At 37.6% G+C, this 15,023-nt stretch overlaps 1 protein-coding gene across 6 annotated transcripts in view; it reads right to left on the bottom strand.

Annotated features, from left to right (window-relative positions):
• Positions 1–15,023, bottom strand: part of LOC127411914 (signal-induced proliferation-associated 1-like protein 2) — a 212,625-nt gene that overhangs the window by 71,923 nt on the left and 125,679 nt on the right. For all 6 annotated transcript variants that reach the window (XM_051647814.1, XM_051647813.1, XM_051647812.1 and 3 more), the window contains 2 exons: positions 12,670–13,246; positions 4,245–4,519 (listed from right to left, as the gene is read on the bottom strand). In XM_051647814.1, coding sequence (XP_051503774.1) covers positions 4,245–4,519; positions 12,670–13,246 — 852 coding nt within the window. The remainder of the gene's footprint in view (positions 1–4,244; positions 4,520–12,669; positions 13,247–15,023) is intronic.

Raw genomic sequence — 15,023 nt, forward strand, 5'->3', positions numbered from 1 at the left:
AAAACTTCAGCCAGCAGCATCAAAGCTACAAATATTGTGCTATAGATATTAGCCTGCTCCGTAGCAGGTTTTGTTCTGGATTACAGATCGCTAACAGATGCTGAACCAATCAGCCAGTCAGTACAATGACATCTCTGACGCAATCAAGTCACTACCCCGTGCCTCTTAAAGCCCACTTTACAAATAAAATCTCAGAAATCCACAAAATCGACTCTTCATGATAAATTATTTATTTGAGAATCTAAATGTAGACTTTCAGCAGATAAGAGTGTTGTATTTTATTTTAAATTTCATTTATTTTCATTTACCCTCTTTAACCATAGCAAAAAATATCTTAGAAAATATAAACATAATATATCTATAAAACAGCCAATAAGATGGATTAATATGATACCTGCAAAAAATTATTGTTTTTAAAATATTAAAAGCTCAAGACTGCTGTGGAAAGGGGTGATTGCCACCCAAACCCCTTCTTTCTTTCATGGACTAAAGAGTATTTTACTTGTAATTACAATAATATAAGCAATAAGCAATATAAGCAGTAAACAAAATGCGTCTTATTATTGCATATCAATATTTTTTGCATACAGTATTCCAAGTGCTCACTTTTTATGCTTTTTATTTTTGCATTTTTTTTTTACATTTTTTTTTTTTACTAAAGACAATGAACAAATTGTACATCAAGAAAGAACACTGTTATTTTGAATAACCATATCAAATAACCATTCACAACATATTCTATAAATAACATGTGTAATTCATTTATTTGCATGTTATATTTTATTTCAAATTAAGTGGAAAGTTAAGGCATCACCTCCTTTTTTTTTTTTTTTTTTTAGATTAAATGAGACAGGACATCATGCGTAAAATTTTAACTAATTTTGTTCAAAAATCAAGAATCTGAAGGAAAAAAAAATCTAGCTAAATTAATTTATAATATTTTTAAGCAAATCCCATTTATGTTCACATTACAGACTTTTATTATTAATTTTAAATGTTACTTTCTCCATTTGGTATATTTCCAAAATTGCTTCTCTCCATCTTTGAAATTGTGGGTGTTCTGCTTCAAGACAATTTTTTGTAATCTGTTTCAAAGCTGCTATTTTCATTACCCTAAATATGTTGTAGTTTTATTTCTTGAGGACAATGGCATTTTACCCAAAATAAGGTTTTCTGGATGTATTTCTATTGTGCAGTTACATATTAAATTAACCTGTCTAATCACTTCATTACAATAAGTTGTTAATTTAGAGCTCTCATATAGAATTTGACTGTAATGAGCCTTTTTCTCCACAATTTCTCCAACAATCCCCTTTTACCTTGCTATTGTATTTACTTTGAATAACAACAATAATAGGCATACATATTTTTGGAAAATATGTATGCCTTTTTGTCCCCAGTCCATTCAAACGAACTTGTTTTTTTCTCCGTGTCTCTCCCGACTCAAATATTGACTTATATACCACATCCGGGCTGCATCCAAAAACATAGGCAGCTGACTTGCTGCCTAATCAGTTAATGGTTTCACTGACAGCTGTTTTGAATGAATGGAACTCTTAAGGAAACTGATCTCCGATCAGTTTGAAAAGCACCTTATTTTCATCCTGCCTCCATATGCAGCCTATGAAGGCTGTTTTCGGACGCAGCACCGGTTTCGTGGTCATGCCTAAAAAATATATTGCCCTCTTGTGGTCTGAGGTTTATAACCACCAGAGCAATGCAAGAGTGCACGTAATGTATGTACAACGGGACCACGCACTGGCCATGTGTTGGCCAAGCGCTCGCGTCTGTGTTTGCATACTTGCGTTAAGTATGTTTCGGATTTAAAACACTTTAGTAATATTGACTTCAAGTTTAGACACTAAAGAGGTACAATAATTACTCATAACACAAATGTAATTCATGTTCACGTGAGAACTGTTTTTAACGCTCAACAACAATTTCTCATGTGAACATTTGAGCCAGTGAATGAGCTTCTCTTATAATGCTCATGAATGCACAACGGACATCAAGATTTACATTGAAAAATGATTACATTTCAGGTTGTTTCTCACCAAGACCTTTTGAATGCCTTGAAAGACTTGAAATATGATGCACGAGTCACATAGACTACTTTTATGATACTTTAAGCGAGTCCCTATCAACTGCTGTGGTATTGAAAAGACATGTTACGCATCTGAAAGTCAGTCATGCGGGTTTGGAACGTCATAAGACAGAATTTTCATTTTGGGGTGAACTATCCCTTTAAGAAGCCAAGAGAAAAAACGTCTATACTCTAACACACTCTATATACATTTTGTGTTCCAAATATAGACAATTGTTTTAATTAAGCTGACTGATGGTATGTGACTCTGCGGGTGGATTTCTCCTTTTGCAGCTGAACCATAAACGCGCAATCTGCTTTTCTGTGACTCATCAGACGTGCTGGGATGTGTTTCATCAATAATCAAGCACCCTGCGTCGTTATCATTAGGAAAAAACACTGAGCGTCCATGTGCATCAGGCCACAGCCCAGCTGGCGAGCTCTCTTAGTCACATTACAATATTTTTGTCGGCACACAAGCGGCTGTCTGCTAGTTTCCTCTCGTGGTGCAATAAAGGTGTATAAGGGACTCCAACATCAGCGCTCTCCTTCTGTTTTCTTCTCATTTACGACATTTACTTTGAGTGCATCTGCGGCAAACATGTCCCAGGAGTATTACTAGGTTGACAACAATGGATGAAGCAATGTGTTCAAAGCAAAGAAGCTGAATTTAAGTTTAAAAGAATGATCCAGGTTCAAGACAAGTTTCGCTCAATTGACAGGCATTTGTGGCTGAAATTAGGTGTTTAGTTCCGCCACTAGGCGAAATGTTGTGTCAACTAATCGTGGATCACATTACTTAAGTTTTAAGTAAACATCATTAAATTTGGTTTGATTCCTCTGAAAACAGTGAGTTAACATGATACAGTGGCAAGAACAAATGGGATCCCATCTTTATCAAACTTCAAACAAGCGTTTCCTGTTGCTGTGGATTAAACCTGCACAACGTTCAGAAGGAATTGTGGATCATTCTTCCTTACAGAACTACTTCAGCTCAGGCATATTGTTAGGATGTCTGGTGTGAACGGCTCTCTTGAGGTCATTCCACAGCATCTCTATCGGGTTAAGGTCTGGACTCTGACTGGGACACTCCTAAAGGTGGATTTTCTTTTTTTGAAGCCATTCTGTAGTGGATTTACTTCGATGTTTAGGGTCATAGGGTCATCCTGCTGCATCACCCAACTTCTACTGAGCTTCAGCTGGCACACAGCCACCCTGACATTATCCTGTAGGATATCTTGTTAAACTTGGGAATTCATTTTCCCCTCGATGATGACAAGCGGTCCAGGCCCCAAAGCAGCAAAGCAGTTCCAAATCATGATGCTCCCTCCACCGTACTTCACCGTTGGGATGATGTTTTCATGTTGGTATGCGGTACCCTTTTTACACCATAAATAGTGCTGCGTGTTCTTCCCAAACAATTCACCCATAGTTTCATCAGTCCACAACACATTTTCCCAGTAGCGCTGTGGAGTGTCAAGGTGGTCTTTTCCACTTCTAGGGAGAGTACCCACAGTACTAAATCATCTCCATTTATAGACAATTTGTCTAACTGTGGACAGATGAATGTCTAAGCTCTTCAAGATATCTTTGTAACTCTTTCCAGCTTTATGCAAAGCAACAATTCTTGATCGTAGGTCTTCTGAGATCTCTTTTTTGAGAAGCATGGTCCACGTCAGCAGATGCTTCTTGTTAATAGCAAACTCAAAATATTTGAGTGCTTTTTATAAGTCAAAGTAGCTCTAACCCACACCTCCAATCTCAAATGCCAGGTTTGCCAACACCTGAATCCAATTTGCTTTTGTTGACATCATTAGCCTTGGGGTTTACATACTTTTTCCAACCCACGCTGTGAATGTTTGAATGATGTATTCAATATGTACAAAGAACAATAAATTAATTTATGTGTTATTAGTTAAAACAGATTGTGTTTGTTCATTGCTGTAACTTAGATGAAGATCAAACCAGATTTTAAGACAACTTTATTCATAAATTAAGTTAATTCCAATGGGTTCACATACTTTTTCTTGCCACTGTATGTCATTTTGTTAAGTAAATGCATCTTGTTTTAAGGATGTTTAGATATTATTTTCACTTGAAAACTGACAAAGATATTGAGTAAGAAAATAATTTTTTGCAACTAATAGCAGGAGGTTGATACCTTCTTGGAGCGCCGTCCTGATACGGTTGAATGATGACGACTTTGACACTGACGGAAGTCCGCAGTAGGTCGATCATCTGTTCGTGGGTCAACGTCGCCACTGCCACCTTACAGATCTCCACTAATCGGCTGCCCTGGCGTAAGCCCGCCTTCCACGCATAACCAAACGGTTCCACGTCTGCCACGATGCCCTCGAAGTTGACATGGAAACCGAGCTGGCCCAGACCGTTCCTACGCAGGGTCATTTCTGTGGTCTCACATCCGCGGGTCACAATCTGCACAAAGGGGAAAGAGAGTGCTTTAGAGTGACTTGACAAAAGGACTATTGTAATTTAATTGTAACTATTGTAATCCTATGTCAATATTAATTCATGACCACCTCTACAGCAAAAAAACATAATTGCCTAAATTACATCATCGCTCCCTTGGCCCCACACACTGGTGCTCCGTTCGTACTCAGAGAGAGCCTTTATATGCTTTTTGGAGCTTTAAAGTTCTGGTCACCATTCACTTGCATTGTATGGACCTACAGAGCTGAGATATTCTTCTAAAAATGTTGTTTGTGTTCAGCAGAAGAAAGAAAGTCATACACATCTGGGATGGCATGAGGGTGAGTAAATGATGAGAGAATTTTCATTTTTGGGTGAACTATCACTTAAAGGCAGACCAAGTCATCACAGGGTCCATAGTTTAATCCATAAGACCCTGAAGGACTATTGATCAGTATCAATGGCTGATAGTGTTTTTAGGCTATATGTACAGGTACAGTGAATAATTATACAAAAATGAACAAGCAAACTCTGCAACACCCTAACATTGTCTAAGTAAAGACCCAAGATGGAAGCAAGATAAACTGTCAAGTGAACTGAGAACACAATAAAAGACTGCTGTGATGAATCCTCAGTGGCTGCTGAACTCTCGGCAGTCTCTTCCTGCTCTTCCCACACAGGCTGTCTCTCTGTTGCACTCTATTAAAGAGGCCAGTTTGCTGTCTGTGTGCTGGAGTGCTTCACATTACATCACAGACATCAGCAGCTCTTAAATCCATTCTGAAACTCGATGCCATTACAGCCCCCCAAGCACAGCGACAAAAATCTCCACGATAACTTCTCACTGCGGAGGAGTTGAAATGCACACTGTGAAATAAGGGCTAAGTGCTGCCAGTTTGGCTCATAATTTGCCTCTCAACCCAACGTTTGGTTTCAGCCATCATCATCCCACTAACACTGTCCTAACAAGGCATGATACCACAAGTTTCCAGGGTTTAGTCATTTTATCCAGCAACTAAAGGAAACTTAAGGAAAGTTTAACTTTATGCAAACATGTAGCAACTTGATGCGGCAACTAGCAATGGAAGTGAAGCTCATGTGATCCATTTCCTGTGAGATCCTGTAGTTGATTGTCATGTTACCGTGAGCAATTTCACTTTCTGTAGTATTTGTTTCTGACCACATGCAGTGATATACTGTAATAAAAATGATGCATGGAAAACTGTCAGAAATTAATTTATGCTTTGATAATCGCTCATCTTGTTGATGATATGACACATAATGCACTGATGCAATTAATATACAAATACTTTGCCATGCAGAAAGTTCATTTATTTCCGAAAGCTTTGGCTTTTGGAAGTATATTACAGATGGCATAACGGGACAGTACAGTGATCCTGGTGCTGGCCCAGATGGCCCATAGACCAGATTTGTGCCTTCGACAGCTTCTGGGCCCAGTGACAGCATCTCAAAAAGAACACAAACACACATATATACACAAGATCTCTGGATAAACATATCTAGTTAAAGGAATACCACACATAAAAGGGTGTTTATTCAACTTTGGCCACTTTTAGCACTGTGGACTTTTATCATTTTTTACACTCTAACAAGCTGAATTTGTAATTTATGTGTCCTAAATACACACAATTAAAGCAAAATGTGGCAAAATTACAACTTGATTGGAAATGATGCCTAATAAAAATATTCTGCTCACTAGTGATTTTTAACTTGATTTTTCTTTGTTTTCTTCAAACATCACTTGTCTCATATTTCATCTCAAGCATGCTCTTCACCGACACTTTTGTCCACTTGGTTTTACAAGTAGAGGTCTGCAACCCGACCCGGGCCTGACTGGACTTGAGTACCTGACAGTTTCGGGACAGGTTTGGGTCAGTTTTTCAAGTAGGACTTTGGGTTCGGGTTGGGTATGTAATTAATGAAAAAATAAACAGGCCTATTGAACTTGTTTTGCGCATGCACGCACTCTCACTCAGACACACGTGAATGGAGGGGTTAGGGGCCGTTCACACCGAACGTGTTTTCGCACGCGTCTGTTCTGTTTTCCATTGGTTTCCTATTTAAACACATGCTGGACGAATGTCTTTGACTGTTGCACCATTTCTCTCTGTTTCTTCAGCATCTCGCACAAGACCGGCACATTTTAAACACTGTGTCAAGTTAAAAAGAACTTCAAATTTTCAAAAACGCATGTCGAGACACCTGAGCTCCGTTTCATTCTTTGTGCTGCGTCTAGATTGTTCTTAGCGCAGGTGTCACAAAGATTCAATGTTCTGAACAAGTTCAGGCTGTGAAGAGGGGACTGTTGCATTGTTTCATATTATTCCAGATTGTTCTGCACCAACGATAAAGCAATGTTTTTTTCCTTTCTGCTCTAGTGTAATGAGGGGCTGCTGTGCCTTGTTAAAACTGTATACATTTACTGTTTCAATACTGATACGAATGTTGCCTATATGATTAAATAAAACACAGGTAGTGAGCGATTTCGGGTTCGGGCTTAAATCTGACGGTATCATTCGGGCCGGGTAGGGTTGGGCCACATGGTATAGGGTACGGGTCAGGTTTGAGTTTCATTTTAAGGCCCGTGCAGACCTCTATTTACAAGTACACTACATTTTGAAAAAACTTTATAAAGGGCAACATTTTTGGTATGGTGGAAATGATGGCATAACTGTAGGAGTCGTAATTTTTGAAAAATCTAAAAATTATTTTCCCACAATAATATTTAAATGGTTTGTGTTTATTTCACTTTTTGTTTAGGTTATCATAGTTTTTAAACATGCAATAATTTGTAATTGTGTAATAGTTTTTTTTATAGTTTAATACTGAAAGTCTGGGTATGGGTTAAAGTATAAAAATCTATACAAAAAATAAAAAACAAAAAACGATGAAGGCTTAGTAAAAAAAAAATCCAAGTCAGCTTTAATGTGACCTTCATATGACAAAAATAAAGTTGAAATTTGTTAGTTTTACTAAAAATCAACCCCTGGGACATGAAACTACCCTAAGTTGAAGAAACACCCAAAATATCTCCAACAACCTGACAGATTTCACTGAAATAATGAGAAATCACTTCCATATCTGTGACAAGCAATAGACTCTGTAAATGGTAATTTACTCAAATTTTGCCAGATTTTAAGGGGTGGAACTTTCTCATTCTAGAGAGCATTTTATTGGACAAAATGAATTAGAGTCATCAATATTTTCGGTCCGTTTTTCTCGCAAGAGAAAGACCATATATTTTAAAATGACATTTACATTTATTACATTTACATTTGGCAGATGCAAACAGATGTCCTCAAAAGCTAACAGACATATACTCCTAAGCAACGGCTTTTGCTGAAGTAAAGTAGGGATATGGAAGCCAAATAAGAGCGTATGATTAGTATAACTAGTCAGTTTGACCCCGTCCTTGATGCTCATTCTGTATGCTAATATATCCTGTCTTCTACAAAAATGCTCTACAGGTACAGGGTGTTATTTTCATCCTACTAAACACACATGCAGTAGCAGCACAGGGAGCCCCTGAGTTGAGTCCGTTTGGCTTGTCTGTCGCAGTATGTGATGCACGCAGAGCGGGTGAGTTGCTTGAGGAAGAACAACCTCTGCTTGAGCTCTGACCGATGCCGCTTTGACTTTCAAGTTGTGCTGAGCGTGCAGAGGGGGTCCAGTTTAAAATCTCACATATGGAGGGAAGGAGAGAGATTTTTTAAATTAATGAGGCTGACTAATGTTCACAAAGCAGCACTGCCTCTATTTTTAGACCCACCAAACCACCCTGCTCAAATAGAGACTAGCCATTAGCCTCATCGAACGAAATCACTTAAATAACAAAGCAGGTTTACCAAACACTCACCTCATCTTCCATTGGTAAAAAACAAAACAAAAAAAAAACAAAGATAGTTCGGGCTTTCTCAGCAAATATTTATACATGCGATTAATTGCGATTAATTCGATTAATCGGCATACCATGTAATTAGTTAGATTAAAAATTGTAATAGTAATAAATATATTACAGTCATATAATAATAATAAAAACTGTCCTTTTTAACATTAATGCAATGTGCAAGTTACTATTAAAAAAAGATCTTTTGAGTTTCTATATATAGTTGAGCCTTTTAATGAGTGCCTCTTTCCAAATATGGTACAAATTTTCTTTTGTCCATAAAACCCTTGTCATGGGGCTACTTTAGATTTGTATAGTAACTTGAAGTGGCCAAACATATTTGTAATTACGCAAATGTGAAATTATAGTAAATATTAAGCACTGTAAAAAATAATGCGCTCAGCGCACATTAGCAAACTGAACCAAACTCACATACATGTTTCTCTGAGAAACACTACCGCTGAACAGCAGTGCAGGAAACACTGCTCTCCATTGCTTTGAGCAGCTTCCAAAAATAATACTGGTGTCCTTAAGTGAATGCGGTCCCTTCTTGTTGTAACCAGAGAGCATCTTATCTCCACCATCAAATCAACAGGTGACATGGGGTTTGTTTTGTAATGACTTTGTGGGGCTACCGAATGAGAAACATCTGTTTGGAGAGAGTAATGTCTGACTGCAAACAAAGTGCCGTAAGGAAATTAGATCAAAAATAGAAGAGGCGCTAATCCCACTTGCACCCAGCGCACCGCCTTAATCCCCAGAGATCCCTCAGTTCCCAAACCATCCAGGTAACCCAGCTGAACACATGAGTCACAGCACGTGGGGTAAAGAAGCAACAAAACAGCTTCATCTGTCTTTCTATGTTGTGTCTGTCGATTAACAAAGAAGCCTCATGGTAAATCAACAGAGCTGTTCCAAAACCTAGTGACCTGCCTTCCTAGAAAGCATTATAAGGCATCAAAGGCATGCTCACGAAAATAAAGGTTGTTCCAAAAGAAGTCCTAAAGTCTAAAACTTTGAATCAGAATATTTCTCGAAAATAGTACTTACCAAGCTACTACAGCCTAGATAGTGTCTAAAAGTCAGATACTGTACTAATAGACCCGAGTCTATCCAAGGGGCTTGAGCATTCACAAGAGCCAAGAACACAGATCAGGACCATGGCCAAGTGTAATACTACACTAGCACTGATTAAACATCTTGTGCATTGATACCACTTGATCCTCCAGAGAAATCTTGTAAGAAGATTATGATTTTGGAAGGCTTACAGAGAGCTAGAAACCACAGATTTTATTGGGCTGTTCTCGAAGAGTTCTTCACAGGTGAGAATGCTTTATAGAGTGCAACAGTCATGTTCCATAAGTAAAAATTACATTGATTTTCTCCAAAGGGGAATTGATTATTAACGATAACTAATAAACCTTTAAAGACAGACCTACTGTGAGCTCCAAGGTTGTTACTCGATATCGGTATATGCTTCTGTTGAAGCATATACACTGTTAATATACACTGGACATAAAAAAAAAGTCACATACTCTAATATGTCATTGGACCGCCTTTAAATTTGTTTACGGTGCGAATTTGTCGTGGCATTGTTTCGACAACCTTACGCAACGTCACAACATTTATTTCAGTCCAGAGTTGCATTAATTTTTGCCCGAGATCTTGTATTGATGACGGGAGTGTCGAACCACTCCGTAAGGTCTTCTCCAGCACATCCCAAAGACTTTCAATGGGGTTAAGTTCAGGACTCTGTGGTGGCAATTAATGTGTGAAAATGATTCCTCATGCTCCCTGAACCACTCTTTCACGAGTCTATAAATCTTGGCATTGTCGTCCTGGAATATGCCCATGCCGTCGGGGAAGAAAAAATCCATTGATGGGATAACCTGGTCATTCAGTACATTCAGGTAGTCAGCTGACTTCATTTTAATGCCGCATAACATTGCTGAGCCTAGACTTGACCAATTGAAGCAACCCCAGATCATAACACTGCCTCCTGAGGCTTCACCACTATCCTTCCAGGTTTTAATAATGTGTTGGACAGTTCTTAACACAATTCCAGTGATTTCAGCAATCTCCTTTGCTTGATGATGGCCAATAATTTGCCCCTTCTGAAACACAGTAACATCTTTTCCACGATCACGGGATAGGGGATACGTCTTCTGACATGGTTGTTTAAGGAATGAGAAGCTACACACTGCATCAGTTAGGGTTAAAAGAATTGTTGCCAGCTGAAACATATTAATCACTGCAATAATGATCCAGTCATAGGCTCTTAAGTATCTGCTTATTTAAATCCAAATGGCGACTTTTTTTGGGCCAGGCAGTGTATATAAAACGGGGACAGAAGAAGGTATCTAGACGAAGGTATTTAACATCACCTTTAATTAAAATAATTTCTAGAAGCTAGTGAATTGCCATGATATGACAAAATATCATGAAGAAAAATGTAACCAAACATCCTCTTACACAGCCAAACATTATTATAATTTTTTTTAATCACTATTTGTGTCTCATTTTCAAGTAAAAGTGTCTACATTTCCTTAAAACAAGAGACACATTTACTTGAAAACCAAAATGTCATAAGATATCAAGTCTTGTTTTTAGAGAAATCCAACAAAATTTTGAGAGAAACTATTTGCAAATATGGAAATAAAAATAAATGTAATTTAAATATAATAGCAATTTAATAATCCCAGCCAACCCATCTGTTGACCATGACCTCACTATTCATCTTGTTTCAACTACACAAACACCAACCAGAACAGCTCGAAACCTGGGAGTGGTGGTAGATGACCAGCTTAATTTTACCGCCCACATCTCATCAACCACCTGGTCTTTCAAATTCACACTCTACAACATCTGGAAAATCAGACCTTTCCTGTCTGAATATGCTGCACAACTCCTGGTCCAAGCTCTGGTCATTTCAAGACTGGACTATTGTAATGCTCTGTTGGCTGGCCTTCCAGCGAACACAATTAAGCCACCGCAGATGGTCCAGAATGTAGCAGCGCATCTGGTCTTCAATCAGCCAAAAAGGGCTCATGTCACCCCACTCTTGATTTCACTCCACTGGCTACCTATAGCTGCCCACATCAAATTCAAGGCTTTGACTTTGGCCTTCAGGACAGACAATGGAACTGCAACCTCTTCAATTCACTTCTTCAGGTCTATGCTCCAACTCACTCTCTGTGGTCTATGAACGAGCAACGCCTGATGGTGCTATCACAAAGAAGCTCAAAGTCTATTTCACTATCATTTACTTTCTCTGTTCCACTGTGGTGGAATGAGCTTCCAACCTCCACACGATCTGGTGATACCATCTCAACATTCAAGAACCAGCTGAAAACACATCTGATCTGTGAGCACTACACTAATTGCACTTACTATTGAACTTAACTTGCACTTACTGTAGATGTTGTTGAACTTTGTATGACAAATTGCTTGCTATGTTCCTCATTTGTAAGTCGCTTTGGATAAAAGCATCTGCTAAATGATTAAATGTAAATGTAGTAATTGTTTTGTTTGTTCTCGTTATAAGAACAAAACTCACAAAGTTTTGTTCGATTTTTCTGAAAACAAGACCTTAAGGGGTCATGACATGCCTTTTTTTAAAATTATTTTAACATGTTCCTTGAAGTTCACTTATAATATTAGTGAAGTTTTTTTTGCACAAAAAAAGGTCATATATTTGTAAAACATGACAATTTTCCACTCTCATTCAGACCCTATGTCAGAAACGCTCGGTTTTGCTGCTGTTTCTTCTTTAAGTCTTGACAGTAAACGGCCACTGTTCTGATTGGCTCTGCTCTTGACTGACCTGCTCTCTCGACTTGTCCTCTCACTTCTCACTGCTACTAGGCTGGGCTACGGAAGTGATAAAGTAAAGTAGGCGTTGATGTGTTGTGCTGGAGGCGGTCAGATGCACATGTCTACCACAGTGTGACATCACAATGCGGAGGAAGTAGAGAACAGGTTGTTTTGGCAGCTTGGTTTCAATAAATGCTATTTTTGCAATGAGGAGGAAGTTTTGAGTTCTGAAACTTACAGTATGTTTTACTGTAATATGTCAAAAGATCAAGGAACTTTTGATTCTTCATGTCATGACCACTTTAATATATTATGTTATTTTGCTTCTCAAGTAAATGTATCTTGCTTTAAACATGACAAAAATACTATGTAAAAAAATTATTTTTTGCAGTGCATAATCTCATTAATCTACCAGCGGAGCCAGGAATGTTCTTACCTCAAGTCTTTGGACGATCTCTCTAATGTCCTCTCCACAGTTATCATGTGCCGAGAACATCACACACTCTCCACGTTCATAAAACATCTTAATGCTCATGACGCCAGAAGACCAACCAATGACATCCCGACAGGAACAGTTGAAAATTACATTCTTGGACTCCTCCTCGATTAACACGATGAACTCGTTAGAAATACACAAAAGACACTCCACATCCTTGGTTTGTCCAAAATCTCGTGCCACCACGGTCCAGGTGACAGCACCCACGCTGTAGAGATGAGCGTCCTTCCGTGGTTTAACACGCTCCTTCTTCTTGGCACCTAGCGTGATGAAGCTGAATTTAACGGCAGAGTCCACCGTCGTTGTGCTTACAAAGTTCTCCGCGAGGTCCTTGAGATACTCCTGACGTGTGCGAGTTGCCATGGCACGAAACTTTTCAGATTTATGCGCCGCATTTTCCCCGTTGATCACTTTGGCCAATAGGAAGTCCCTGAAGACGGCTGACTTGGGAAAGGTCACGCCCTTAGGAATGGGAGGGCCGAATGGAGGCACGTCTTTCGATCGGGATACCGCCACACTGTAAAGGTCAAGGAGAAAGAGTCTCAGCTGTAACTTCTTTCATATGTCTTAATTACATTTTAAAAAGTGCTTTTTTACAGACCAAATAACAGATTTAAATATAATAATTAAAACCCATTTTACTTCCATAATGCATCTGAATGAAACAGGATATTTAATACGAGAAAAAAAAAAGTAGAGACTTAATTTACCCAGGAAATCTTTGCATAGTAAAAATTGGGTTTTCCATACCAAAAATAGATACATACGTAACACCTATTTTTTTTTTTTTTAATGGACCATTATTCTTTATTATATTAATGTTAACTGCCATTAAAGGAACATTTCGTGTTCAATACAAGTTAAGCTCGACGCAAAAGTCGCTGTTACAGTGAGGAACTTATTATGAAATTGAATTGGGCCAGTTCATAAACATTAAAACACACACTATTTTAAAAGTATAGCCACAAGATGTAAACATTAAATGTGCTGACATTATTCTAGCGGAATAAAATGAGAGCGTTAATAAAAGTTACAGCGTTTACCAGATTACCAGTCTTTACTGGCGTTATGTCGTCATGACAGCGAAGTTGTATTATTGGATATAACTTTACACAGATAATGTTTGTAAGCAATTTTATCATACTAAAATCATGTTAACGCATATAATGTTGCCATACATTAGAAACAGTGTGTATTTGTGATTATGAACTGGTCGCATTCACTTCCATTGTAAGAGCTGTAACCACAGTTTATATTTTACATTTTTAACCCTCCTATTGTGTTAGGGTCATTTTTGACCCGGGAGAGGTATATAATAATTTTGAAATACCACATCGTTTTTAGTACGGGAAACAAACTTTGGGACTTTGCCAAGACTGTCAAAATACACATAATTCATTTTATTTATTTTTTAATTTATTGTTTTAGAATTTTTAATAGAATTGTTCAAGTGGTACAACCATTAAAAAAAAAAATTTTTTTTTTTTTTTACATCTTTTGTGTTCACGGGTCAGTTTTGACCCGGGCATCAATTGTGGATTTACGCATTATATAGATTTTTTTGTACATCTATGAATTTGATTTTTATTTATAAACACTTCACTTACATTTTACCTTTTCCCCATACTCTCTCACATACTTTTTTATCTTTCACTGGGACACACACACACACATATACACATACAAGCACACACATACACACACATTCATGTACAAAACACACATGACAGATGTAACAAACATAACAAATAAACTAAATTAAAGGTACTACTGTCTAAAGAAGGTGTAACAAGATTTTGTTCAGGCACACGTCAGTCTAAATTGGGCTTGAAAGAGGAAACTGTCCACATTTTACTCTGCAGTCATCTGATGCAGAACCAGCTTACATCATACTCACACACCAACATTCAGCAGTTCATGCAAGTTAATAGAATAGATTTTGCTTTAAAACATAGTAAAGAAGTATTAATGTTGTATAGTTGAGTTGTACAGCTGTTTTAATGATGTTTAGTTGATAATGAATATGTTGGTTTCATAACTTTTGACCACCAAGTTATACTGAGCAGTTATGAGTAATAGGGAATCCGTTTAAATTACTAGTAATTCTCACATTAAATGTTAATATAAATTGTACATTATATTATATTTAGATACAATTTCACAGAAATGTTGATAAAAAAGATGTCTTCACATGTATCACACTGGTTTTGTTGTAGTTAATGTATATTTTGAAATGTCAAAGAATTTCTACATTTTATTATTTCTAAAATAGCATATTAATTATTTAACTTCTA

This window comes from Myxocyprinus asiaticus, chromosome 21 (assembly GCF_019703515.2).
Source record: "Myxocyprinus asiaticus isolate MX2 ecotype Aquarium Trade chromosome 21, UBuf_Myxa_2, whole genome shotgun sequence".
Taxonomy (NCBI): domain Eukaryota; kingdom Metazoa; phylum Chordata; class Actinopteri; order Cypriniformes; family Catostomidae; genus Myxocyprinus; species Myxocyprinus asiaticus.